Source organism: Phallusia mammillata, chromosome 3 (genome assembly GCF_965637545.1).
Source record: "Phallusia mammillata chromosome 3, kaPhaMamm4.hap1.1, whole genome shotgun sequence".
NCBI lineage: Eukaryota > Metazoa > Chordata > Ascidiacea > Phlebobranchia > Ascidiidae > Phallusia > Phallusia mammillata.
Window position 1 is genome coordinate 15,203,972 of NC_137254.1, and position 26,517 is coordinate 15,230,488.

Consider the following 26,517-nt stretch of genomic DNA (forward strand, 5'->3'; position numbering starts at 1 on the left):
TCGAAAGCTTTTGATAAATCTAGAAAAATTCCCATAGTAGTAAATTTATTGTTTAGGTTTTCCGTGACGTTCGCTATAAAGTTTGTAGTGACATGACTGGTCGAGTGATTTCTACGAAAACCAAACTGATATTTAGTGAAGAAGTTGGTGGATGAGAGGAACGAGTTTATGCGAGTAAACACGAGCTTCTCAAGTGTTTTGGACAGGTTCGAAAGCAAGCTTATCGGTCGGTAGTTTGTTGCCAGTTTGCGATTTCCATTTTTGAAAATAGGACTTACTTTTGAGATTTTGAAATCATCCAAAAAAATACCCGTACTTAGCGATCTATTGAAAATATGTGAGAGGCTGGTCACAATGTTTTCTGGAAATGCTTTAATAACCCTAATAGGAATTCCATCAAAACCACAGCTCAATTTTGGTTTCATTGCTTTGATTATGTTTACTATTTCACCAGGGCAGGTCGGAAACAGAAACATTGAATTAGCTTGTGGGGGATCCAAGAAAGTAGTAAATGATTTTTTTGGCGTTTCTAGTTTATCTGCCAGATTTTTTGCAATTGTTAAAAAAAATCTGTTGAAATGATCTGATATTTTGGATGGATCATTGGTGGGATTATCATCAACAAGTATATGACCTGAAGAAGATTGACGCGATCGACCCAAAAGTTTGTTTATTATGGACCATGTGCTTCGCATATTGTGTTTTACTTTGCCAAATATAGCCTGGTAGTGTTGTTTCTTTTTCTGAGACAATTTGCGATTGTAAATATTTCTTACATAGTTGTATTTCTCTTTTCGTTCCTGTGTTTTTTTGTTTAGGTATTTTTTGTACGCTTTCTGTTTAGCATAAAGCAGCTTAGAAAGATCTGAATCATACCATTCATTATTTATTGCTTGACTTTGTTTGTTAAGAATTGGGAAACATTTATTGAAGATTCTGGTCCGTGAGTGAATTAAATGGGAAACAAGAGTATAATTCAGTATTTAATAAATTGGTAGTATGGATGGAATTCGACCTACTAGTTGTGCCCCCTTTTTGACTTTTAGGTAGATCTCTGACCGGCATAGGGTAAGCCATGCTCATAGGTTGTTGCTATAATGAATTACATCTGGTACAGTAGGACACAGTGTGCTACATTTATCATGCAAAAGTAAGTGTGGTGATCTAGTTAAGGCAATTAAGATCTTCTATTGTACGGATCACCTTTTTTTGGCCATGGGCCATTGCATGGATGATTCCATTGTTTGTCCATGTGTTTCTCATTCCAATCCTCTCTTGTACTTGTCGAAGCAGTTGTAGGCGCTTTCTTGTGAGGGATTCTGTCAGAACAAGTCCACTTCGAGCCAGGTTTCTTTTCTTAAAGAATAGATCATTCCGAACAGACCTTCGGACAAATTTTATTATTACAGGTGTGCCTTTCTTTGCTGGAAGGACATGAGCAATGTCAATGTCCTGTTGTGTTACGGGAACACAGGGCTGTAACTTTACATTTAAAATAGGCAAAAGAAAGTTAACCAGGTCAGAATGACTTCCCTTGGGCACTTTATTAGCACCATGAAGAATCAGGCAGTTTCTTCGGCCATATTGTTCAAGTTTGGAAAGCAGGGCCCTCAACTCGCTAGCTTCTTTCATCATTCCTTCAGATGAGAGTCCAGCTGTGGAAACAGTTTCTGGGATTTTAACAGCATTTTCTAGCTCGATTTGTTCTTCCAACTTATCTTGTCTTTGTTTGAACTCTTCAAGTGCTTGGTTCAGTTTTTCCATTTGTGTCACATTGGTTGATCTCCCCATTATTTCAGAATTCAGATGTACAGTTCACAAATTTAATTGAGCAAAATGGCTTTATTAAATAATCCTAAGCAGTCATCTATCCCCTTATTCAAATAGAATGAACAGTGCACGATAAACAAAGGAAAAAAGAATGAAACGCAAGCACGTCAAGCTTATGTATTAATCTGCTATGATGCTAAACCCCAGATAATTCTCCCAAGATGGTCTGTTACAAATTTAATTGCTAGCTTCATGAAGAAACAGGTATCATGCTCGTCGACAATATGTTCGTCAAAAATAACATGGAGTAGCTGGAATCCAGAAGAAAGATAAAGTCCAAATGAACCTCCTTGGAAAGACCTAGCATTTAAAGAAGTGCGACGAGAGCAAAATATTATTGAAGAGGCATGGTACACAACTAAACGTGGTATAACTGCCGCGTTCAATGCTCTCAAAGTAGCGAATAAGTGTTGCTGAGTCTATTGCAATAAATTTCGATGAAGATCAAGCCCCATTATGTTCAAACGTCAGTGCAAAGGTGGAGTGCAGAAATCGACTTGCACATTTTTCTTATCTCGAGAGCCGTGGATATGATTGGAAAACATATATTTATGGCGACAAATAATTTTTTTCTGACTGGGTTACATTACAATTGAACAAACACAAAGGAAGTGTTGTTAACTGCAAAACCTCGATAGTTTTGTTTCAGTTAGTTTTATTTGAATTGTTTTTAAATTATGCAATTAATATTTAGAAACTTTTTAACATATAAAAGACGGGTTGTTTTCAAACAAATCGCAACTTCCTACAAATGTAGCATTTTTGACTAAAGTATGCATATAAAAAGACATAGGTAATATACGCGAGTTCAACGTCAATAAAAGTAAAAAACTGACGTCATTGTTTAAAGTCTAAATTCCTTTTGTTGCATTTGCAATCAGGAATCTTAGTTGAAACGTCTGGTTGCTGAGCAAACAAAAGATGTTTTGTTCTCTTTGAGAACTATTGTCTTGCGAAACGAATTCTTACCAATGAAACCTTTGTTTGCAAATCGACTTTTATGTTCATTTAAAAATTGATATAGAATCTTTAAAGCAAAATGCAGATGTCTAGCGGTTTTGCCGTGGTAAGTAGGTTTGTTATCACAACAGTGACAAGCAGTTTGATTAAATTAATATATCATAAAATGTGGTGTTTTCAGGTTTGTGGATTAAATGTCGATTGGTGATTACCGCAAAAGCGTCTCCGGAAAGCAGGTTGAATAGATCATTCCCGAACCACGGAAGCCGAGAAGCGTATTGTTTTTGTCGGACAGCAACGCAAGGAATCTGGTCAGGGTAAAACCTTCGCTCCTCTGGTCGATATTGTGGTGTTGCACCCTGATACTAACACGTACTGCAAAATTCCGGTCAAATCAGGACAAGCCACCAGAGTATTACCGATGATACTAGTCGCCTGGTTGAGAAGACTCTATATCTGTATCCTCGTGGCAAGGTAGGAATATTTGTAACGCGTTTTAATGCGTATCAAAGTTTATTTTGCGACTGCACAATTTGTTTTATATCAGGTGTTTTGCTGTGGTATACTGCCACTTTATTGGTACTAGCAAGGTCCATAGGCGTCGATTTAGGGGTGACCGGGGTGACATGTCTCCCCTGACCAAAAAACAGGGGTGACAACATATGTATTGTCTCCCCTGTTTTTTGTTTAAGAAAAAAAAATTGCCAGAAAGACCACGTACATGCCTAAGCGGTAAAGTAGTTTAAACCTTGTTGTAATATTGTTTGTCAGATTGAATGTCACAATCAATGACAAACGCAAGTGTCTCGTGGTTTGTTACGCAACGTAATATTTGTTGCAGTAACAATAGACATTGTTATGCAATTGTTAATCATTCTATCCCCAGTACAGGCTGACCGTTGCGGTATTAGTTATTACACTGCAGAAATGAGCAAACAAATATACAGGCGTTTTTCCAGCCAAAACGGCAGCGTGTCGAAGAAGGAGAGTGTAGTAGTAGTTATGTATCTGTGTAGCTCAGATGGGTGCACCTCAGTGCTTCCCAACACAGAGGAACAGGTTAATTTTCCCGAAAACATGCCGAGAGATACAAAAAATAAAAGATTAAATAAGCAGTGGTTTAAAGAGTTCAAGTGGTTGCGACTTAATCCAGATGGATCATGCTGCTGCGAAATTTGCATTTGGGCGGTTTCCACAAAGAGGTGTTCCAGCGCTCGCTTGAAAACTTGCCTGTGGGTTAAACGTTCTGTTGGTTGGACAAGCTTTTTTAAGGGAACGGCTGCATTACAGAAGCACTGCGATTCAGATCTGCACAAAGATGCTTGTCTTGCTCTAAAGGTATTTATGTATTTTCCCCCTTTTTTTAAATAGAATAACAAGCAAAATAAACAAGAAACTTTTTAGCATAGTGTCACGTTAAAAATTGTGTGGAACAAATGTTTTGTGCCATAGAATAAAACAGCTTTTCCATCATAGGTTGATCGTAACGATTCCTCGAATCGCACGGTTCTAGACGAACATTTGCTGGCCAAATAACAATCCAACCGAGTTGCACTTAAAGCTGTTATTAGTGCAATCTGTTTTTCTGGTCAAGCTGGTTTGGCACTACGGGGTCACAGCGATGAGAAGAACAAGTCAAATATATGGAGGCTGTTGAAATTATTTGGTCAATTTAACGTCGACATTCACCACTATTTTGCAGACGATGAAATTATCCAATCTTTAAGTTTGGCAATTGTTCAAAAGTTACTCAGAAATGTAAAAGAGCAAAGTGGTGGGTTATACTCTCTCATAGCCGACGAAACATGCGACATTTCAAACCAAGAGCAATTGAGCGTCTGTCTGCGTTACTGTGGAGACTCAATGGAAAGCGACGAAATATTCCTTGGCTTTTATAATGTCGCTAATACTGATGCCAGCACTTTATGCAAAACCATAAAAGATGCTTTGTTGCGCTGCAATCTTTCTATTCGCAACATGAGAGGTCAGGGATACGACGGCGGAAGCAACATGGCAGGAAAAGTAAGTGGGGTTCAAAAACGAATTTTGGACGAGAATCCCAAAGCGCTTTATTTTCATTGTGCTGGTCATCAACTAAATTTGGTTTTGCAAGACGCTTGCCATCAAAATTTAGCTGTAAGTCAAGTTATCACCCTTTTAAATACAGTCACTAACTTTATAAGGAACTCTCCCAAACGTTGGTCTCTCTTCAACGATATTGTTCGTTCCGAAAATTCAGATTGTGATCGGCCAAAGATGGCGCCCAAAAGTGGCAAAATTCGTCCCCTGTGTCCCACAAGGTGGGTTATGCGTCTTGACGCCGTGAATGCTTTTTTGGCGAACTACGGTTCAATTCTAAAGTTTTTGGATAAAATATCCGATGAGCCCATGCTTATCTTTGCAGGATGGAAGAATTCACGTTTTACTTTGGAATGCGAACGCTTCAACACCTGTTTGAAACAGTGCATCCAGCGCATAAAAAGTGTCAATCGAAAAATATTACTACGGGTGAAGTACAGAAGTTAACCTCAAATTTGGCGGATATGTTGTCTTCTGATGCGTCAGATGAAGGCTCTGCAGCAGCAATTTACGATGCATCAAAATTAAGTGCAATTGAATTAAAATTGGATCTCCCTTCTGTTCCAAGAAGCCATAGAGTGACACACGACATTACGGATGAGAAAGTTAAAAGTTACTTCACTTCAGTTTTTACCGATGTCATGCAATGTGCGTCGCATTTAATATTGAAACGTTTTCCGTCTAAATCGCTACAAATGGCTGACTTGCTTCGTCGTGTGCTGGAAGATCCCACAATGGAAGAAAGTGATCTGGTCACGGTTTGCGAGTTTTATTTCACCAGGATGTGGTCCGTGAGAGAAGGCAGTGGTTTGGGATGTGTAGTCGATTGGATAAAAGCATTAATGTAGAATCTCTAAGAACCGGATGGCGACAGATCAAACTCTCAAAGAAATGGCACCAAACATGTTTAATGCACTGCGCATTTACATCCTCCTTCCAACATCATCTTGTGAAGCTGAACGTTCGTTCAGCACTTTACGGCGTCTCAAAACGTATTTACGCAGCACATTGTCACAAGCACGATTAATCCACTTGGCGTTGCTTTCCATACACCGTGAATTGGCTAGCACGTTAGATGTTTCCCCAATAATGGAAAAAATTAATCCAGAAAACAACCACAAGAAGAAACAAATTTGGAGTCAAATAAAATGCTGTTTCGATAATTGTGACGTTTAATGTTCGTTTTCGGGTGAATTTTAAGTTGTTTCAAAATCGTTAAACACAATGTAAATAAACATCTTGAACAAAATATATTTGAATCCCCTCGCAAAATCCCGATCTGACTGTCAGGATATCTGCAAGGGTCGTAACTTAAATATGCGGTCGAGAAAACAACGGTTGCGTTAAGACCAGTAACGCTTTTTGTTGCCAAGATTATGGGTTTTAAAATAAAACAAGTATTTTATTTGGACAATAAGTTTAGTAGGTAGCTGCTGAAGAATGTTTCTAAAACCTGGAAAAGTCTCCCCTAAAATTTTCCAAAAACGTAAAAAACCGACGCCTATGGCAAGGTCACTTTATTGGAGAAGTGAGAAGATGGGGGCAGAGAAGAAGCGGACAGAAAAGATGACTGCGGAAAAGGTAAGTGTCCCGTAAACAGATTTTTCCGCATAATGTTGAGGAATGCATAAAATCGATTGAGTTATTTATTTGGCACAAATTTTTAAAAACAACAACAAAAAGTGTTTATTCTTCATGTAAAAAAAGCTTTGGGAGTAAAAAGGGCGAGGAAAACTTTTCGCTTAAAAATGATGAGCTTAGTCGTGAGATTTGCTATTGGACATAGATGATCTAAATTGAGTGCTGTTTGTTTTGCCTTAGAATAAATGGGACATAGTTTACGGTTGAGTAGAAGGTCGTTACGCAAAAAAAGAGATTAAACTGACATCGGTAGAACCGCGCTTACCTAGACAGCAAGAAATTTCATGAACTGAAAAAACATCCTTGCGGAATGTTAATCAATGTTCGGAAAGGATTAATGAACTGGCTTAGGATGTATTTAAGTCGGACAACAGAGATTCGAAAGCACACCAAGATGCCAGAAAGATACAGGTTATAGATAAACGCGAGATTAAGGCGTTGCAAAAATGTTAGACAGAAAAAAAAACAGTGTCGGAGAAAAGCTTCCAGGTGTGTTTAGAAAATGGTCACCTCGTTCTGTTATGCTTTTGACAGGACAGAACCCAGTTTCTATATTGATGCAAAATGACGAATTACAGGTGTTGCCAATGAAAAACCATTTTACGTTATCCACACAAGGAACGGCGGCGTATATCGCGAATTCTCACAATGCGACCCAGTGTTGGCATTTCCGATTCAATCTGTTTTGGCTAAGTTTTTAGAGGCAAGTTTGGAAACCTATTTGTCTCGTTGTTTTCATGTTGTAACATGAAACACTTGTTCAAAAAACGTCTACAGGAAGTCATGTATATAATGGGACTACTTAATTGTGCAGTAGTATCCATGGAGCAAATAGAACAAATTGTGTATATAAAAGTATAGAGCCAGTAAATGATAAGCTGCAGATAGTGCACACTGTTTCGACCTATAAGGTCTCAAACTGTGTATCATATGACAACTTTGTTTACAACGAGGGACGCGCTTTGCGCAGAGGGCAGCTGGAAGATTTTGCAGCAGAAACTTAGCCGCAATACTGATGCTAACTTTTCGGAAGAGAAAACCGTTTCGGGCGCAAGCGACGATGCCCCATTGGACGAAACTTTGGCTGTAACGTGACTTACAAAAAGTAATCACACTTGCTAAAGGCAACGTGCAGTCAGACGGTAAGGTTCCAACCAATGATTTTTTGTTTGGAACAAAAAATTCTGCTGTACTGACGAAGTCAACCATTTACTACAATCCCATAAACAAAAAGCTTTACTGCGTAATAGAGAATATGTCGAACTGCAACGAACACCAAGACTTTGTGCAATGTATGAACTCGTACTTGTTGCCTCTACAGCACATTGTCACAGACTTTTGGATTTGCTAGGAAATAATTGAAGGAGCTCGATTGTCGCCACATGTGCACTTCACCCCCTTTCTTGTAGCCTCGGGATTTTCAATTCATTATCCTGATGAGCACATGACAGGAACTGAAAAGTCACCTGGTTGATTTGATATCTAAATTCGTTGGGTGTGCCAGTTAAGAAACGAAAAGTTAATGAGTCCGACTTTTTCGTGGACAAACTAATACCTCCCACCCTTAATGAAAATGTGCGACCCGAACGTCCATTAAGTCGTACTTCGCCAATTCATTTCAGCCATCAAACAACGGACTATCAATCACTCTGCAATCTAACCTTGATCGACACAGGAACAAATAACGAGTTTTTGCATGTTTTAGTTTTATACCATCGCCGTTTATAAATTTCTTAGAACTGGTTAGTTTTTCTAAGCATTACAGATTTGGATGTTTGGCTTAGTTGAAGCAAAACTATTGCACAAAACGACAATGCAATGAGGGATGAACCTGTCAAGTACGCTGTGGATGGACTTTGCAGGAGGGACGCTACATTACTGACAGCCGAGCGGATTCACGACTTTGTACTCAAAACTCTCTTTAATTCCTACTCTGCATACTCAGAATCTCTGAAGTCCTGCATTGAAGTAAGAATCAAAGAAAGAAGAAACACAGGTCTTGTTCAATTGATTGAATACTTGTTCGATTCCAATTACCTCGTGGAGTGCAAACTTGACACGTTTCGCGAATACGGAAACAGAACAAACGTGATCACTCTTGCGGCAACCCTGATGCAAAGGTTGCTGGGAGTTGGAGCAAGGGAAACTGCCATAGAAATTGTTGATGGCGACCAGTTGGAATCAATGACTTCTACTGTGCGTGAGGAAACATCGGCGAGGTCTCTATAAGAGGAACTTGATAGAGCAATCAGGTCCGCATGCCTCCCTGCAACTCGGCCTTCAAATATCGTAAATATCAACAGATTAACAGTCCAAAAAGAATGTGAAGTTTTTGAAGCTTCAGGAAAAAAGGCCAGCTAATCTCCAAGCTTTATATGAAGCCCTTTTTACTATTCAGCCCACCTCTGTGGAAGCTGAAAGGGCATTTAGTGCATGTGGACTCTTTGCCACAAAACTCCGTTCCCGTTTAAACGACTCTACAATCGATGCGTTGTGCTTTATTAGAAACGCACTGCAACAGTAAAGTGTAAAATTGTTTTGTGCAGGACATTGCAAACATTTAAAAATAAACTTTTCATTATAAGATAACTTTGTAATATACTTATCAAGCAAATTTAGAAAGGTGGTTTGTCACGCAACTACCGTTTGTTATCCGGTTCACCAGATAGCAAAAATACAAATATCCGTATATATCCATTATCCGGATATGAAAAATTATTGATATCTAACCCTAGTGGCCAATAATCCATTGGTTCTCCATGAAATTTCAGGGAATCTGTTTTTGGTGTAGACATTGCATCACCAACTGCAGCCATTATTTCCCGCACAACGGCACTTTCAAGTTGAAAATTTTCTGCTTTAGGTGGGTTTTCTGTGTCCGCTTTGTCCAGCGGAGAGGTGTACTTGGACTTGTGTGGCTTAAACAATAGAACTTCATTTTCTTCAGCAAGATCATTATGAAAAGGTTTTGGAATATCATTTTCATTTGATCTAACATTTATATTTGCTGGAGACGCATTAGAAGCTACCTCCTCAATCTTAACTTCTGCTTCAGCTTCTTCTACCTCGCACTATGCCCCTAGTGTTTGCTTTTGGGCTTCAAGTTGTTGTTTTTCATGTTTTAGTTGTTGCTTTTCATGTTCAAATCGTTGTGTTTTCTCAACATGTTGTGATCTCACTCGAGCCTCTTCAAGACGAACTTTTGCTTCTAACCGCTTTACACTGGATGTAGCACTTCCTAGTGTCCTTACAGAGCTTCCTGCAAAATGGGTAGACTTAGAAGAGTGTGCCCTGGCACTTCGAGCCTGTTGCACAGCCGCAAAAGTACGAACAGCAACTGGAGATGTCACAAATGACGAATAACTAACATCAATGTTCTCCCCAACCTGAATTTTGAAATTTGTTTAACATCAATTCTTGCTTCCATTTCCTTCTTACATTGAATGACTTCCTGTAACTGTAGTTGAAAATCATCATGCCTTACACCTGATGTACCCACCCTAAAACTTATGTGTTTATCAAGCGAGTTGAAACTTCTTCAATGCGCTTGGACACAAAATTAACCAGTGGCCCGAAAATCAGGGTTGCTAACTAAAAAATTAGAATTATTAGTGTTACCAAATCATTGTTACAAAGATCGTTGTTGCAACTAAAACACAGGGTATCTACGAAGTAGCTCGCTTTCAATACACAAAAGTGCCAGTGTACCAAGACGTTGTTGACACATTGCTGATCGTTTAACGTCTTTAACTGGTTTCAGTTGTGAAAACGAGCGTTCCCCCGAGCAATTCGTAGCCATTAATTATTTGGAAAACATGACTAAATTTCTACAGATTTAAAAGTGACCTTGATTTTTGACTGGCCTTTAGGCACGTGCCTACTTTGCCTACTGATTGTCGCGATGCTACGCTAACTGTCTAAAAGGTGCAATCATCAATTGATATGAGCGTCACGTGACTGTAGCTGTCATCAATCGAATTAGTGGTTTCCATACTCGAATTAGTGGTTTTCCATGTGATGTCACACATGCTAATCGTCGTGGGTATGGCGCAATCGGTCACGTGTATCTCAATAAGATTTTGCAACGCACTCAACAAAACGTCAATATTTTGTCGAAACGAGTTTTCCACAACAAATAAATGTAACGTCTACTTCGGTGCTCCTGGTGGGCACAGACGTCCACTCTGGTACTTCTAATTTGGATCAAAAAACGCCTGCCAAAATCCCAACTACGGGCTTCTTCCCGCTACCACTCCACACAAGGTTGTAACAGTTTATTTGAAACAAAGCCCTTGAAGGCGTAATTAGCAGGATGCAGTTACTTCTAGGCTAGCGGGCGGTTTTCTAAAGGAAATAAAAGGACATAAACACAATAGAAAATGCCGGCTTACAGTATAACACTCTTACCGAAACGTTTTGACCAGGACTATACAGTTATTTGTCTGACGAGCAATTCAAGTCAAACTGTAAATAACAGAGTACACCTTAGACCTGACACATTGCCACAACAAAGGTTTAACAATACAAAACAATGGTTATTGGCATAATGTTGACCAACATAAACAAGCAAATTAAACAACACTTACCAAAAACAACTTGGACACGAATTACTGGCAGGCTTTATGTGCGCAGCAACAGGTTACTTAAAATTTAAGAAAGGATGTACTTAATTTTCCTGAAAAACAAACGACAGTAGTTTCCTAGACTCAAGAAACGAACTACTGACGTTTCCAGCAAACTTGTCGAACACGAGGCGCGAAACTATTCTCATGATAGCGCTATTTACACTGAAATTTACAATATGGGAAAACGGTGGACAAAACAGTAATTTGCGATGTAACAGTCCAGAAGCAAGATACAACAAATTAGATAAGAAACCAAAACTGCAATAATTTAATTTGCTGACCTATACACCTCCATGTTGCGATGAGCAATAGCTTCCCTAAATGGGAAAGTAAAAAGCCGGCCTCTGTCAAAAACGGCCATTGTGTCAGTACCATTTGGACAGGGGAGTTTTTATTGATTAATTCCAGTTGCATGAAGTAAGTTTGCTTTTAGATTTTAGTATGTTATTCCACTCAGATTTTGCTCAAACTCTTCATGTGTAACTTGCATGCAATCGAAACCTACATATTTTTACACTACACACAGTGGCGTAGGAGCATATGCTGCCGCCCCTGGCTTTCGTTGAAAATGCCGCCCTAAGCAGACTGCAGCAAACTTTGAAATAGTTTCATGTTCAAGCAATCTTTTCAATAAAAATTATTACAAATAATGTGCCGCGTCTCAGAAGTTCTATATTGCTCGAGAAAGAAGCCTCACTGTCTCAGCGTTAAGGCCAAAAATAAATGACAAAAAATGGAGAACAAATGTATAAGGCAAATAAAAGATCAATAGCCGCCTTAAAATTGAACTTTTCGAGCTTTCGCCGAAGCAAAATCAGCGATAATATCTTCGAAATCTTGACTAGGTTATGGTTGATAAAACAGATCAGTGTGTAATTTAGTCTACACTAGCATATACTGATAATTTTCTTACCATCAACACACTTGTGAGCACTTTTCAAACTTTCGTTCAAGCACTCGAAATCTATCAAGCAGTATCCTTTTCAACTGGCATCATAACAGTTTCATCTTGCAACGAGTTGTACCGTACCAGTAGATTTTTTCTGCAGTTTGGCTTGTGGTTTTGTGGGGGGGGGGGGCTGAAGGTCTTAGGTGCCTCACTTTGAAGTGAGTTTTGACAAAGAAATAATATGAATTATGAAAAAAGGCTTATAGATTCAGAATCCTGATAAAATTTCCTTTTTTATAAGAACAAAAAACGTTTTTTGAAAAATATTTACTTTTATCTAGAAGTGTCCCCTTAAGTCATTTTGCCGCCCCTTGCAGCCTGCCGCCCCTGGCGCAGAGCCAGAACCGCCAAGTGGCTGCTACGCCACTGACTACACATTAAATTTGAGTCCATTACTGAACTTTTTAGCTTTAATGAGAAAAGATTTAAAGTTTTGTCAAAAAGAAATCTGCACCATTCTCTATATCAGGGGTGGGCAACCTTTCTCGCTGTGGGGCCAAATACAATTGCTATGATTAGATCGCGGGCCGCACCTTTTTAACACAAGGTGATTTTACTTCGTTGCATACCAAAAATGCCCTACTACAAGTAAAATTCGCATTTGATTTTAGCAGCATATTGTCAGGGCGCAGAAAAATAGCACCGGACGCACTATAATCTGCTCAAAAAATATTACAATTGCACTCGTTTGCCAGTACATTTGAAATTGAAGCGTCTCTGCGGGCCGCACAACCTTTAATTAAGGGCCGCATGTGGCCCGCGGGCCGCAGGTTGCCCACCCCTGCTCTATATCCAGCAACTGTAAACACCGTCCAAAATAAAATCTAACATTAACTCTAAACAAGTAACACTATTTGCATCTGCCATCAGCAACCTACACTCACACTGAACTTCCGCGCCGCTCATAAATGCAGTCTCCATTTTGAGCGATTCTGATTGGATAACGCATTCATCCATACCAGAGCATGCTTGAAATACGGTCACGTGGACGTAAAAAAAAACTTACGTTTCGTCTCCGTAAAAGATTACGTACGTTTTTCCAGTAAAATTTACGAGTTTTTTTTACAGTGTAGTGTTACAAAACAAGAAGATTTTGTTTTGACAATAATTGTTTTAATTGGTCTGTTTCCAGTTTTGCAACTTGCTACAAACGACAGGCCTAACAAACACAAAAAAACCTTTGTGCACATGCGGGAAATGTTCATATCGACCAAAAGGCGAAAGCAAATTGGTCAACTAAGAACCTGCAAAAAATCGCATTAGTATGAAGCTAACACTAACATCTGGTGGAAGTCAAAACGCTTAGGTTTCATTTCTGATAGCAATTGTTGTTTTTGGCGTGTTTGCAGTTTTTGTTTAAAGATATGCACCCATATGGGAATGTTCATATCGTTCAGAAGCTAAAAGGGAGTTGATCAACCAAGAATCTGCACAGAAACGGTATGAATAATTCATCTGTAATGTCCAATGCATGTTTGATGTTGTTTATTGTTGCCTTTGTCTTGTCAAGTCATTCAGGTACAGCAAAGGTACACTTGTGTTAACTGCCAATCCTTTGCAGTTACGTTAATCTTGCAGTCTTTAGCGGTCAAACTAGTGCTTGCAACAACGTGTATGCTTGACTGTACGAAGCTTGTGAGGAAATCGGCCATAAGCTTACAAGGAATGTAACAATGCAACGGTTTACTGTACAAAGCTCGTTAGGAAACCTGCTTTTCGGCTAGTAAATTCGTACCCGTAGTCATGGTTGACAGCATGAAGTTTGTTAAAAAAAACCGCTTTAGGTGTGCAAAGTTGTACATGTAACAAAACACTGGATTACTGAGTTTAATGGTTAAAATTAGAGATGAACCGAATATTCGGTTTGCCACTTTTGGCCACTTTTCCAGAAATTCGGAATAATTTCTTGCGATTCGGCCGAAACTTTTACGGACCCACATTTAAAGGTCAAACGTGTCTTTTTTGCTGATTACTAACGAAAATTGCCTCAATTATTATATTTTTATCACAGTATCGTTTTTGCCACTGCAGGCAAAAAATTAGTAATTCATTGTCGGGTTGGAAATCTTGCTTGATCCAATGATAAACCCCGCAGAACTAAAACTAGGACGAAACGCAACCATTCTGCACTAATTACCTGTTAGAAAAACTTATGTTTTCATGTATAATGTGAAGCGTACGACTTCGCGTGACGTCATAAATGATTCGGTCGAAAGGATATTTTGCCGATTCGGTACATCACTAGTTAAAATTGATGTTTCGCATTTAACCTGGTTCTGTTATCGCATTTAACCTGCGATAATCGCCACAAGGGCGCCAACCTGTACCATCTTTAGGGACCATATGTAAGGGCGAAGCCCAGGGACTCGCTGATCTTTGAATTATTCCCATGTCTAGCATTTTGTTGAATTCTTGCTTGGCTATGACCAGTTTTTCAGGAGATAAGCGGCGAGCCCTTGAATGCGCCGGTGGTCCTGTTGTCACGATCAAAAAGCGTTAAAAGGTATTTTTATCCCACACATAAAATAAATTGTTGATTTGGCCGGTCGCTGACGATGTTAGGAGCGACCGGCTGGTAAGTTTCCCTGCCAGCTGCAAGGTTTCTGACACTTTATAGCTTTTTCACCAAAACGGTCGTGATAAAAGCATAGTCCAGGCTGTGTAGTTTCTAGGCACTTCTACATCCCGTTTGTTGATTTTTGATATTTGCAATTCATGCACTTTCGCCTGCCAAAGCACATCAGCTCGTAGAGCAAGTTTCCGAGGATCAGCAAAGCTTTCTTTTGCTAGAATCAAACGTATATCTTCTGGCAAAGCTTGCAAGAATATATATCGAAACAAAAATCAGTTAGCATGGCCACACATCAGAGACAGCATCTCATCCATAAGTTGCGAAGGCTTCTTATCTCCGAGATCGTTTATACGAAATAATTTTGCGGCTTTTTCATATTCAGAAAGACTGAATATGCTCAGAAGTCGCTGCTTAATCGTGGTGTATTTTTCTTTTTCTGGTGGTTCTTCTACTAAATCAATCAACCTACTTGCTGTTTGCTGATCAAGTGACGCAACCACATAATAGTTCTTGGTTTGATCGCATGTAATTTTCTTTAGAGCAAATTGTGCTTCGGTTTGTTGAAACCAAATCCTTGGCTGTTCTGACAAAAAGTGGGCAGTTTAAGAGACACAGCGTTTTCTTGGTTTGTCATCTTTGAAGCACGTATCTTGTAGTCGGGGTCACCAATATGTCGCGAAGTTGTTTTTATTAAGCGTGTCCGGTTAAGAATGAATCGTGACATGTCAAAACGAGACAGGTAAACACAACGCAGGAAAAAAGGCAAAACAAGAAAAAAAGCGTTTCTTGCAAACGTAATGCGTGTGTCGTCACCACAATATTGTGTTTACAGACAACATGCTACTGCATCGAGAACTGCGTGGACTTTGGGCTGGTTTCAGTACGTAAGTCAATTTCACACTCACAAAGCACTACTTCGACTTTTTTAGTTTGATTTTGATCAGATTAGCTTTTAAGACCGTGTCAAAGTTTCTAAATAAAAAAGGTACCCACAAAGCACAAATTCAATTTTTGTTTTATTAGGTGTGTCATAGTTCCGAAATAAACAAAGGTGAAGTATTTTTTATAAAAACTGATATTGTAAACCTACATTTTTAGTGCTAAACCCAAACTCACAAGCTTTCAAATTGGTCTGAGGTTGAAAGTTTAAATGTGTAGCTCCAAACGAGAATGAAAAGTCGATATAAATGTGTTTTGGTGCGCAAAGTTATGCTTAATTTAAGCCCGATTTGTTTTAAACTAAGCCTGAAACCGACCAGACGGCTTACAAATCTAACAAAAATGTTTTTTTTAGTGGCCCAAAACTGCCTGGCCTGTAAAGCGCGAGGGCTCTGCGGTTCCAAAGATGTAGAGCAAACAAACACCAAATAAAACCAACAAATGAAACGTGTCCTGAAGGCGCAATAAAAAAATATTGGTGGAAATACTTTTTTATTTTACATACATGAGTAACTGAGTTAAGCTGGACAAGGTTTGGTTTATTTTGCTTGGTGAACAAAAACATAGCGACACAATTGCATTAGTTGCATGGTTTGTTAAATTCTTTTGTTTAGATAGTTCATAACATTACTTGCTTTTCTTTCTTAAGTCTTTAGCTTTACATAGTGGCGGAACCGTTTGGCAATTTTTTTATAATCTTGGCAGTATACGTGTGACCAGTGACGAACTTTTTTTGATTTGCCGATGCACTTACAGTCCCCAAAACAAGTTGGTTAATAATTATTTCCAGTTTACAATAAGATGACAATCTTATAAAAACAAACAAAGTATTTCTCTAAAAAGTGCATCTTCAGTGTGTATAAAGCGCAATAAAAGGGATTAAAATTGGAAAAAGCTAATTGCTCTTTCGCCAACACGATCATTCTTCAACTAGAAAAAAGCGCAGCCGACTGAACAGACTGTGAACCCGAAATAAAATATAAGCAAATTGTTACGCAGTCCCCTTAACAGGTCACTGGTAGTAGGAAACTACTGTTTAAATTTACCAGACATTGATTGATGAACAACTTCTCGTGCTGGCAATGTACTGAATAATTTCAGCTGAGGGTCACAACGCTTGATAGCCACCCTCCATTTCTCCAGTGGAAATTTATGGTCTCCTTTATTTTCCAGTCAATTTGGCACAGAACAGCATTGTATCAGCAATATGATTAATTTCTTTAACTTTTCTTTTAAACGTTCGACTTCATCAGACCACAGAAGCAATACAAATTAGCTGCTCACAATAACCGTTGCGTGGCGACAACAGTGAGCTTCAGCTTTAGCCCGGCCTAGGAATTTCTGGTGGGTGGCGCAACGGAGCATAGGCGCGAAAAGATGACGACAGTAGGCCTGTTCACATGCACAAATTTACCCGTGTAAATTACGTAAATTTACCCTCAAATTTATTCCCTTTTTGACGTCACCGTCTGTGTAAAAATTTACTCTCTAAACGTCATTTCATCATCATTTCACATGACCTTAAATTTAAAGATGGATTTACGAGAAAAAATACTCATTATAGCGACTTTTTACTGCTTGGAATTTCAATTAAAGATCATGTATCTAAGTTTAGAGTTTTATATCTCTTGCCGACGAAGAAAGAAATGTCTGGTGTTGTTAATTAACAGGCTTCGCGGACCCAAGGTTCGATCTTGTTGGAGTCTTTCTCGGTAATTTTTGTTGCAAAACGTCTGTTTTGTAGTAGAACTAAGAGCCATAATCAGGGTTGCCATCGACTTGAAACCAAAAATAAGGACAACCGAAAAATTAATTTTCAATGCGAAACGAAACAAACGTTTTTGAACAAATCTTTGCATTTATACGAGCCATGACATTATATTTGCAATATTTTGGCCAGAAACAATCTGTTCCAGCAACTCGTTGTTCGTAGAAAATACTTCGTGCATCCCACAACAGGCTGGGTCTAGGTTGACTTCTACTTGTAGAAGGGATTTGACAATATGAATTGTTGAAAATAAGACAAAATAAGGACTACAGTTAAAAATAAGGACATTTCTTAGAAATAAGGACAATGAACTTTTCTAAGACATAGCCCTTCAAAATAAGGACAAATCTTAGAAGTAAGGACGGTATGGCAACCCTGGATATAGGGCTAGGCTATATTTAGCCCAATGAATGACATGGTTGTATGATAATTTTTTACTAAAATCTAACAAACACAAGCATGAAAAATGTTTTACTGTTTAGTTTAGTAGCTAGCTCAAGAATTACCCGCTGCATGGGACTGAAAATGAATATTTTTAAAATTGTGCCCAACATTTTATGCCAAAAGTGACTATCTCAGTCTATAACTAATAAACCACTTTAAAAGTAAACGTTTTTACCTGTTCTCCCACCGCCGCTACTACAGTGCACTAAAATAGGTTCAGTCACAACTGACTTGATGTTCAATCTATTAATGATTTCAATAAGCCCTTGTGCATCTTTTGGGGAACCACCACCAACATCGGGCCAACCTTTATAGTGGAACTGGCGAACTTTCCTCTCCTCGCCCATTTGCTGCAAAACGTTTAGGCTAGGGCATTACAAATTTCAAAAAATAATGCTGAAATGATACTTGGATTGCAACTGGACTACTTTAAATATCTTTATTCTCAATTAGAATATGAGAAAAGTGTGTAACGTAAAAATTCTTATTTCAGTAGAAAAATTGTTTTATTTAGTTAGTTGCTTACTTGATTGTTGGTTACAATGAGTTCACGGACAACATAGTCCACTATATCATCATCGTCCTGGGAAGCAAGTGAGACCTTAAAATTATCGACTGTTAAATTGTTCTCCTTGTTTGGCCAATAGCAATAGCAGGTTGAATGTCCTAAACAAAAAATGATGAGAAAATTGATAACTAAAAAAGTTTTGGTAAAGTTATACTCTCTAAAAAACAGCTCAGAAAATTGTCGAGTACCGACCTTTTTCTTCCAGTCTTGTCAACATGACAAGGTTAGTCACATGGTTTTGCCAAACCATTGTCCAAAAGTCGTGAACAGTGTCAGGTAGGGGGCCTTGTGTAGCAATGAAAGTTTTTTTGCCACGAAATCCCTTTAAATAAATGTCAAAACTAAACAATTGGGCTTAGAGGTAATAAAGCAGTGGTTCTTAACCTTTTTATCACGGCCGAACCTCTACGATATACTTCAACCTTTGGTCGAACCCCAAAGTTACATCATCTAACCCAAAGCCCATTCCCTTTGTTTGGTGGGTCGTAATTAGTTTTTGTTTAAGCGTAGTGGCAACAGTTACTGTTTGTTATTTTGTTAAATTCTGACATAATAATACAAGCAACTTGTTTCAGGGTTGCTTTAATTCCGGCAATTTTTATTTTTACCAAAATCAAGCATTGTATTTTTAGCATCTGTACACAAATATGAAAAATATTAAGTAATACGTTTTTGCTGCCAACAAAATGTCGTTGTTTTTCTGCTCACGAGCAACGCTCACAGTGCTCTTTGTTGCGTCAAAAAAAGAAAACAAAACCTCAGTGCAGGGGTGCACAACCATTTTGCTTTTTTGTTTTAAAATACTTGGTATATATATATACAGGGTTGCCATCGACCTGGACCCCAAAATAAGGACAGCCGAAAAATGCAAGTTTCACCCGAAACGAAACAAACGTTTTTGAACAAATCTTTGTATTCACACGAACCATGACACATCACAGGCCATATTTTTTGCCAGAAACAATTTGTTCCAGCAATTCCTTGTTCGTCGAAAATGCTTCGTGCATCTCACGACAGCTTAGGTCTAGATTTACTTTTACCTGTAGCAGGCATTTGACCGTCATTTCATTAAGTCTGTTCCTTTCCTTAGTCCACTGACCCGAAACAAGTGAGAACACTCGCTCCACAAACGCATTACTGACCGGAAGGGAGAAGATAATGCTAACCAGTTTGTAAACCAATGGAAAAGAGTCTTTTTCCGTAAAGATCTTCATCCACTTTTTCTCAGCTTCTTCCTTGTGGAACACATCATCTGGAATCTTCTTCAGTAGAGCATTAACAGCCGAGACCTCATCGAACAACTCATCCTTCATTGCCATTGGCGGATCAATTTGCTTCGCCAATCCCTTAACTTCTTCGTACTTAATTGTTTGATCTCGTAGCAGGGTCCAATTGATATGCGTTGGATGCTTTTCAAATCGATACCACTTATTGATATATTCCAAAGTAATGGTGTAGAACTCTTGGAAGCTCGCTTTGAGAACCTTGGCATGCTCCTCGTCAACTCTTTTCAGTAGCTCGTCTGTTGTTGCTCCGAAAAAGGCTGAACACTGGCGCTGTGATATTTTGACCTTAAACGATTCAATTATTTCCGCTAGTTCTGGAAACAATGCAGTTGACTTTTGCAGGAGCAATAGTGGTTTCTTGAAGAGCAAGAGAGCGCTGGAGAGGAAAGATACGACGACTAGTGACTCTTCTGATTTAAAGAAATTTTCCAATATTCTTGGTGGGTGTTTCAGCGAAAGAAAATGCGCTTTAAGAGGTTCCCAGAGATCGATCATACGCTCGAGTACGGCACCCAGTGTGGTCCACCGAGTCGGCGTGTGAGTTGGCAGAGTGGAGTAGCTGTTATCAAGTTGTTCACAGAAATGTTTGAGACTCATCGCCCTACCAGTTTGGCTTTTAAAGTGGCTACCAATCTTTAGCACGATCGTTTCTATGTCAAGTGTGAGGCGCTCTGATCCCTTTTCGGCTGCGTTATGCAAAATATGTGCAGGGCAGCCGACTGGGATAAGATGCACTGTTTTCTCTTTGAGGTGAGAGAAAACATTGTTTTTACCGCTTTGCTGTGATCCTCCAAAATTCACTGGAGCATTATCGGCGCAAAAGGATGTCAGCTGTTTTAGGTCTAAGCCATTCTCTTGAATAGAGGAGAGAATAAAGTTCATGATCTGCGCAGAGGTCTCGCCTGGCATCGATCGCAGATCAAGAAGACGCACCCGCACCCCAACTTTGGCGTCAAAGAATCTGATGACTAGAGGAAATAACTTTACCTCGTTGTGATTAGAGGCATCAACCGAGATAGAGAAGGGCTGTACACCAAGTTCAGACAACATCATTTTTTGAGCATATGGAGCAAGAACACCAGTAATGATGCTTGTAGTCTTTGTCCTGGCGGAAGCAAACTTCTTTGCGATGCTGGAATCAGGGAAGATTGTTTTGAACAAGTGTGATGTACAATCGTTAGTGAGAAAAGACTGCTGGTGTTTTGCAGTATGAAATGCCCAGGTTCCCTCGGCAGCAGCTGCCTTGTAGTCTGTGGTCGTTGGTGCTGATCGACTTGTAAAAAATTCACTCATCGACTGGTTTGAATTAATCATTATGACACACTTCTTATGCTTTTGGGTATCTATGTGACTTGAAATAGCTGACCTCCCTATGGCTTCTAGGTTAATGTCACAATTACAGAGATTGCAATGTGCAAAACACTCGCCCTTCAAGCTGCGTTTGATCCCTTTAAATTCTTTCTCATAGTCGTCACGAAAAACGTTTTTGCGCTTGCTCATTTTTAATTATGCTAAGTTCAACTTAAATAACCTTATTACAATTTAATAATATGTGCGAGCACTCCTGCTCTCATAAACTCACTCCCTCTCTGAAACAATGATTTACATACAGATCAATGCAGTGGTTTAGACTCTGTTAAACCTTGACCTGTTTGAATTCCTAGCTTATGCTTCAATTGATTTTCGTTTATCACTCTTGAACACAAATGAGTGTGCAAGGGAGCGTCAGACATATACAATCATTGTATTGTGATGTTTTAATTATGTTTATGACATCACAGATTAATCTGTTTGCTTCAGTATTTTGACTGAACGTTATGAGAGATTTTTCTGCGCTTTGGGCTCATATCAACTGTCGATAAAAGTGGTACAGAATGTCCACTATGTGTTCTGTATTCAAAAATAAGACAAAATAAGGACACAAGTCAAAAATAAGGACATTTCTTAGAAATAAGGACAATGCACTTTTCTAAGACACTGCCCTCCAAAATAAGGACAAATCTTAGAAATAAGGACGGTATGGCAACCCTGGCCATAATTGTACTCATAGGCGCCGAGTAGGCGGTGGCGGGGTGGCACCGCCACCTTGGGTTTGTAAAGCACGGTGGCGGCCACCGTGAAAATTTTTGGGTTGTTGGTAGCGGTATCGTACGAAACATCGTATAATCTGAAGAAAATCAGGAACGATTTTGTTTTTAAACAAGTGTGCTGGCGATATAACAACAAATAAAAGCGTCAAAAGTTGTTGTTTATGACGTAAAACACACAATTGTTTGCTAGTGAATAGAATGCTTTGCGATTATACTGTATTAAATGGTCATTTTGGGCAAAGAGATTATAAACCATGAGATGAAACTCGGGCCAGTCACGTGACTTTTTGCATTGTTAAGCTGAATTTAGTTTCGTACGCCGTTCCGCTTCAGTGCATAGAAGTTTTGCAAGTTTTTCGCTGAAATTGTATCTACTTGATAGCAGACTGCAAGTTAATAATAAGTGCAATAATCGGTCGTCAGGAGTTAGGATTTAATTGTTGGCCGAAGAATGATGTTATATTTGTCTTATAATTGTAGAATTTTTATAAAATCTATAAAAACTGCGATATAATGTGAAACGAGAGACAAAGTTTCACTGGGTCGTTTTTCTACAATAAATCATATTATGACAAAGTTTTTCAGTTGAGACATTTATATGGAGTGGTTTATTACGCATATAAAGTGACAAGAATGTGGCAAAATTCACATGTGGTAGTTTCAAATTAGAGAAAATGAGTTGCCTTGCAATGCAATTTGTACATTATGAAAACAAAAAAAGTGACAAGAGTGCATGATAACTGGTTGTTTTTTTTATTTAGCATCTTGTATCAAATTTATACTACGGTAATACTGTGTTATTTTTTATCATTTTACAGATACTTCTGTCTTCTGTTGTTGTCAAATCAGATCTAAATATGAACAGTTGGAACATTGTGTGAAGCCTGTCACACAAATGAAATTAAAAGCCATGAACTGTATGATACATACAATATAAGCAAGGCATGTTTAAAATGTTTATGTAAAACAGAACACTGAACTTTTTACCAGTTTGCATTCATTTCCACACAGAATATCAAGCTTGCACTCAGTGGCTCACTCATGTCGAAAACTGTGCTTCATGGACTAAGTGCCTCATGGTGATATCCCAGGCATGCAACTTCTCAATATGGCTGTCTTTTCCTCTAAACTGCCACTCACTCCAAGTTCAGAATAAACAACAAACAAACAGTTGTTGAACTTGGTCATCTTTCAAGTACAAATTAACTTTGACGTACTGTTATACTCCTTTAAGGCTGTTAAACACTTTTAAAATGCAAGTTTGAATCACTTTATTTTGTGCTGGTTGTTGCCTAAAACTTTCTTAACATTGTTTACTGTTAATGGGTTTCCATTCTTTGGGTTTTGTTGCTGTCTTCCAAGAAATAAAGCAAAAATCTTAAACAATTAAATGGTTAAAAAAACAAATACAAACTTCAGTGTCTGACAGCTGTGAGATTCACGAATCCACTCTTTTGTGAATCTGTTGGTTCAGCCTATATGTACATTATTTTTTTGTTTAGAAACTGAGATAATTTTTTATCTTTTGCAAACATTAAATAGGCTAATTTGACATAATGTGGCATACAACAGAGTTTAGGCACGTTTAATGAAAAATTAAAGTAATTGAACTTTTTCGCCCTGTTAGAGCCCCTCAAACTGCCTGGCAGGCAATGAAAGTTCAAGAATGCTAAAAAACTTACCTTTGCGGGTTGCAGAATTGCAGAAAGATTATGAAATTATTTATGAAAGTCATTTTGCACGAAAGTTATATTTAACACGAAATTTTGCTTTTTTTTCGAAAAAACCTTAAGCATGTAAATACAAAACTTGAGCAAAGACCTAATTCGCTTTATGTTCACAAAGTATTTTTTTCATAGTTTCGTAATACGGATTGAGTCTTTTTGCTTTATTGTATGCAAGCGTGTATGCACTGAAATCAGCAGTGGCTGTCTAAGTGAAATCAAGGTTTTTCGCCACCTCGTCCGTAAAAGAGTGCCAATTAGAAACTAAACTACATTTAGTACCACCATACTGCCATTGGCAATTTTTTTCTGCCTCTCGCACTAAATTCGAAACATGCGATGATAATTACAAACACATATGGCTCGTTTTGCGCACTTAACTATAGCAAACTACAAACAAAATGTTGAACAAACTTCTATGCACTGAACCGCGACGCAGGACGAAGGAAAACCCAAAAAAATCCATTGTTACGTCAGAGGCTCCAATCATGTTTTCTATACTCTTTGTTTTGGGTAATACAAAGCAACAACTTGGCCAAACATCTTTTGAACATTGCAAAACGAATGAACAACGTTACAACAAAGTGTGCTACGTAAATATTATTTCCAAAATTCTCTTTTATTATCATTTTGACGAACTTTGTATTCTATTGGAAGTTTGAGCTCTTGCGCGCATTAATGACGTCATATTTTACGTCCGCCACCTTGCATTTTTATAAAACTCGACGCCTATGATTGTCTATTCGTAATTCTGTTTTTACAGATCAGATGACTTTTGGAAAACCATTGTTCCCATTTACAGATTCCCAATGGATTTCAAATTTTCGGGGCACAAGAGAAACGTTTTATAACATAGTTGATCTAATTAGCAATGAAATGAAACCAGGTATGTTTTATAGACAATTAGATTAAACCAGTGGTTCCCAACCTTTTTTGTTACATTCCTCCCTTTGCCATTTTTCGAACTATTCATTCCTCCCCATCAGACAAAAAACAAATATAACACAAAAAATACAGCAATTTGAAAGATCAATTTATTTCACAATACAACTCAATGCGAAATTTGCTCTTGTTTACGCTCTGAGAGTAGTTGTATTCGCGGGGCAGTTCGTGACAGTGCACAACGCATGTCATCCTCAACATCAAGTTTATTTCTTGTTTTGCTCTTAATCTGCAACAAAGCAGAAAATCCTGACTCGCATAGGTCGACACAAAAGGAATTAAAATGCGAAAAGCTGTTCCTGTTGTTTTGGGGTAAGAATCTTTCATTCCGATCCAGAACTGCTGAAGAAGTTTATCTTGATACACTTGCTTTGCTGAAGAGTCATTCACCAGCTCTAAAAATTCGTCCTGACATTCATCTGAAAGCTTTTCCACTGGAAATGTAAACGGATTTCTCACAAAATCTAAGTCTTCGTCAGATGTCTCTGGGAAATATCTTTCGAATTCCTTCTCAAGTGTTGACAAATGCTTTAAAATTCCTTCTTCAATTAGCTCTGGCATTTTTCCTCTCTGCTATCCAGAAGCGTATCCAGTTTCTCAAACATTGCACAATTTTGAATTTGGATTTTTCTTTTCCAATTTGTCAACTTAGATTTGAAAGCCTTCAGTGCATCAACAAACTTAATGATATTGGTATTTCTACCTTTCATCTGTAGGTTGAGTTTGTTGAGTTGTTCAAATATATCACACAAATAAGCAAGAGAGAGTATCCATTGTTCATCTGTTTTTAAGTTTACAAAATTCCTTCAATTCCCTTCTAAGTTCAAAGACTCTTCGCGTAACGTTTCCTTTGGATAGCCATCGAGTTTGAGTGTGATAGAGAAGCACCTGGTAGTCAGAATCCATATCTTCGCAGAATGTCTTAAAAAGCCGGGAAGTCAAGGCTCCCGCTTTGATGAAATTAACGATTAGAATCATCTGATGCAGAACCTTTCCAAGTGATTCGGGTAATGTTTTGGAAGCTAGGGCTTGCCTATGCAGCATGCAGTGAACAACTTTGATTCTGCGAGCTTGTTTTTTTACAGAAGCCTGAAAGCCCGAATAGCACCCCAACATTGCTGGCGCACCATCAGTACAGCAGCCAGCAAGATTTTTCCATTCCAAATTCTCAGACGCAAAAAAGGTTGAAACTTTCTCCAGAACATCTGCTGCTTTTGTAGTGGTTTCAAGAGGAGAGCAAAAAAGAAACTCTTCCTTAAATGCATCATCGCAAACATATTTTGCAAACACCATCAACTGTGCACATGAAGATATGTCAGTCGATTCATCCAGTTGGAATGCAAAAAGACCAAACGGAGCAGTTTTGATTTGCTGCACTACCTGACTTTTTATATCATCAGATAAATCTTTGATTCGTCTTTGAATCGTGTTATTGGATAGCGAAACTGCCCCTAACTTTTTTTTGCCAAGCACAACATCAGCCATTTCCAGAGCACAAGGCTTGATCAATGTTTCCCCAATAGTGTGTGGCTTTTTCTGCTTTGCTATTTCCAGTGCCACTAAAAACGACGCTTCTACAAGTTTGTTATTTCTTTTGAAAGATTCACCAAAAACATCCAGTCTCATCATTGTCAGAGCTTTATTCCGACGTTCGAAAAAGCTTTTGTCCTTATCTTTGTTTTGCGGATGTACATTTTGTAGGTGTTGCTTAAGTTTCGTTGGTCTCATCGAGTCGTTGGAGAGTACTTTGTTACAAAGTACGCACTGTGGCTTTTCCTCACCGCTTTCAGTGATCACTGTAAACCCATACTGCATATATATCTCATTATATTTTCGTTTTTTACTACTCATGTCTCTCAGATACAGCTAAAATCTGCACAGGACAATGATATGTAACTAAGAATCTAGTTTCATTACACATACTGTTTACTAACTGTTAACTGTTCAGTTTTTAAGCAACTAAGCAACAGATTGTCAAAAAACAATAACGTTAAAACAATGGACTTTGTTACGACAATAATCGAATAATTTAAGCTCCTGAAACGTAGTATGTGGCCGTGTTTACAAGCAGACTTTATAATTAGGTATATACAAACATAT

General features: G+C 38.4%; 4 protein-coding genes across 4 annotated transcripts; all 4 read right to left on the reverse strand.

Annotated features, from left to right (window-relative positions):
• Positions 1-17,928: 17,928 nt before the first annotated feature.
• Positions 17,929-18,691, reverse strand: LOC145220389 (receptor-type tyrosine-protein phosphatase alpha-like). Its single transcript, XM_080087626.1, has 3 exons — positions 18,568-18,691; positions 18,334-18,473; positions 17,929-18,157 (listed from the first exon to the last, which is right to left on the reverse strand). Exons 1-3 carry the CDS (start codon positions 18,623-18,625, stop codon positions 17,963-17,965), a joined length of 393 nt encoding a protein of 130 aa, XP_079943752.1. The 5' UTR covers positions 18,626-18,691; the 3' UTR covers positions 17,929-17,962.
• A 619-nt stretch (positions 18,692-19,310) lies between these two features.
• Positions 19,311-21,161, reverse strand: LOC145219648 (uncharacterized). The gene has a single exon (XM_080086980.1). The coding sequence runs from the start codon at positions 21,159-21,161 to the stop codon at positions 19,311-19,313; it is 1,851 nt and encodes a 616-aa protein (XP_079943106.1).
• Positions 21,162-24,504: 3,343 nt separating this feature from the next.
• Positions 24,505-24,978, reverse strand: LOC145219649 (protein FAM200A-like). The gene has a single exon (XM_080086982.1). The coding sequence runs from the start codon at positions 24,976-24,978 to the stop codon at positions 24,505-24,507; it is 474 nt and encodes a 157-aa protein (XP_079943108.1).
• A 216-nt stretch (positions 24,979-25,194) lies between these two features.
• On the reverse strand, positions 25,195-26,268 carry LOC145219651 (protein FAM200C-like). Its single transcript, XM_080086983.1, has one exon. It carries the CDS (start codon positions 26,266-26,268, stop codon positions 25,195-25,197), a length of 1,074 nt encoding a protein of 357 aa, XP_079943109.1.
• Positions 26,269-26,517: the final 249 nt, after the last annotated feature.

Bases quoted from the DNA above. Each gene is read 5' to 3' on its own strand.
- LOC145220389 (XM_080087626.1), bottom strand. From the start codon at position 18,625: ATGGTTTGGCAAAACCATGTGACTAACCTTGTCATGTTGACAAGACTG. The intron at 18,474-18,567 runs GTCGGTACTCGA...TTTTTTGTTTAG, and splicing joins GACAAGACTGGAAGAAAAAG to GACATTCAACCTGCTATTGC. The intron at 18,158-18,333 runs GTAAGCAACTAA...AACGTTTTGCAG, and splicing joins TCATTGTAACCAACAATCAA to CAAATGGGCGAGGAGAGGAA.
- LOC145219648 (XM_080086980.1), bottom strand. From the start codon at position 21,161: ATGAGCAAGCGCAAAAACGTTTTTCGTGACGACTATGAGAAAGAATTT.
- LOC145219649 (XM_080086982.1), bottom strand. From the start codon at position 24,978: ATGCCAGAGCTAATTGAAGAAGGAATTTTAAAGCATTTGTCAACACTT.
- LOC145219651 (XM_080086983.1), bottom strand. From the start codon at position 26,268: ATGAGTAGTAAAAAACGAAAATATAATGAGATATATATGCAGTATGGG.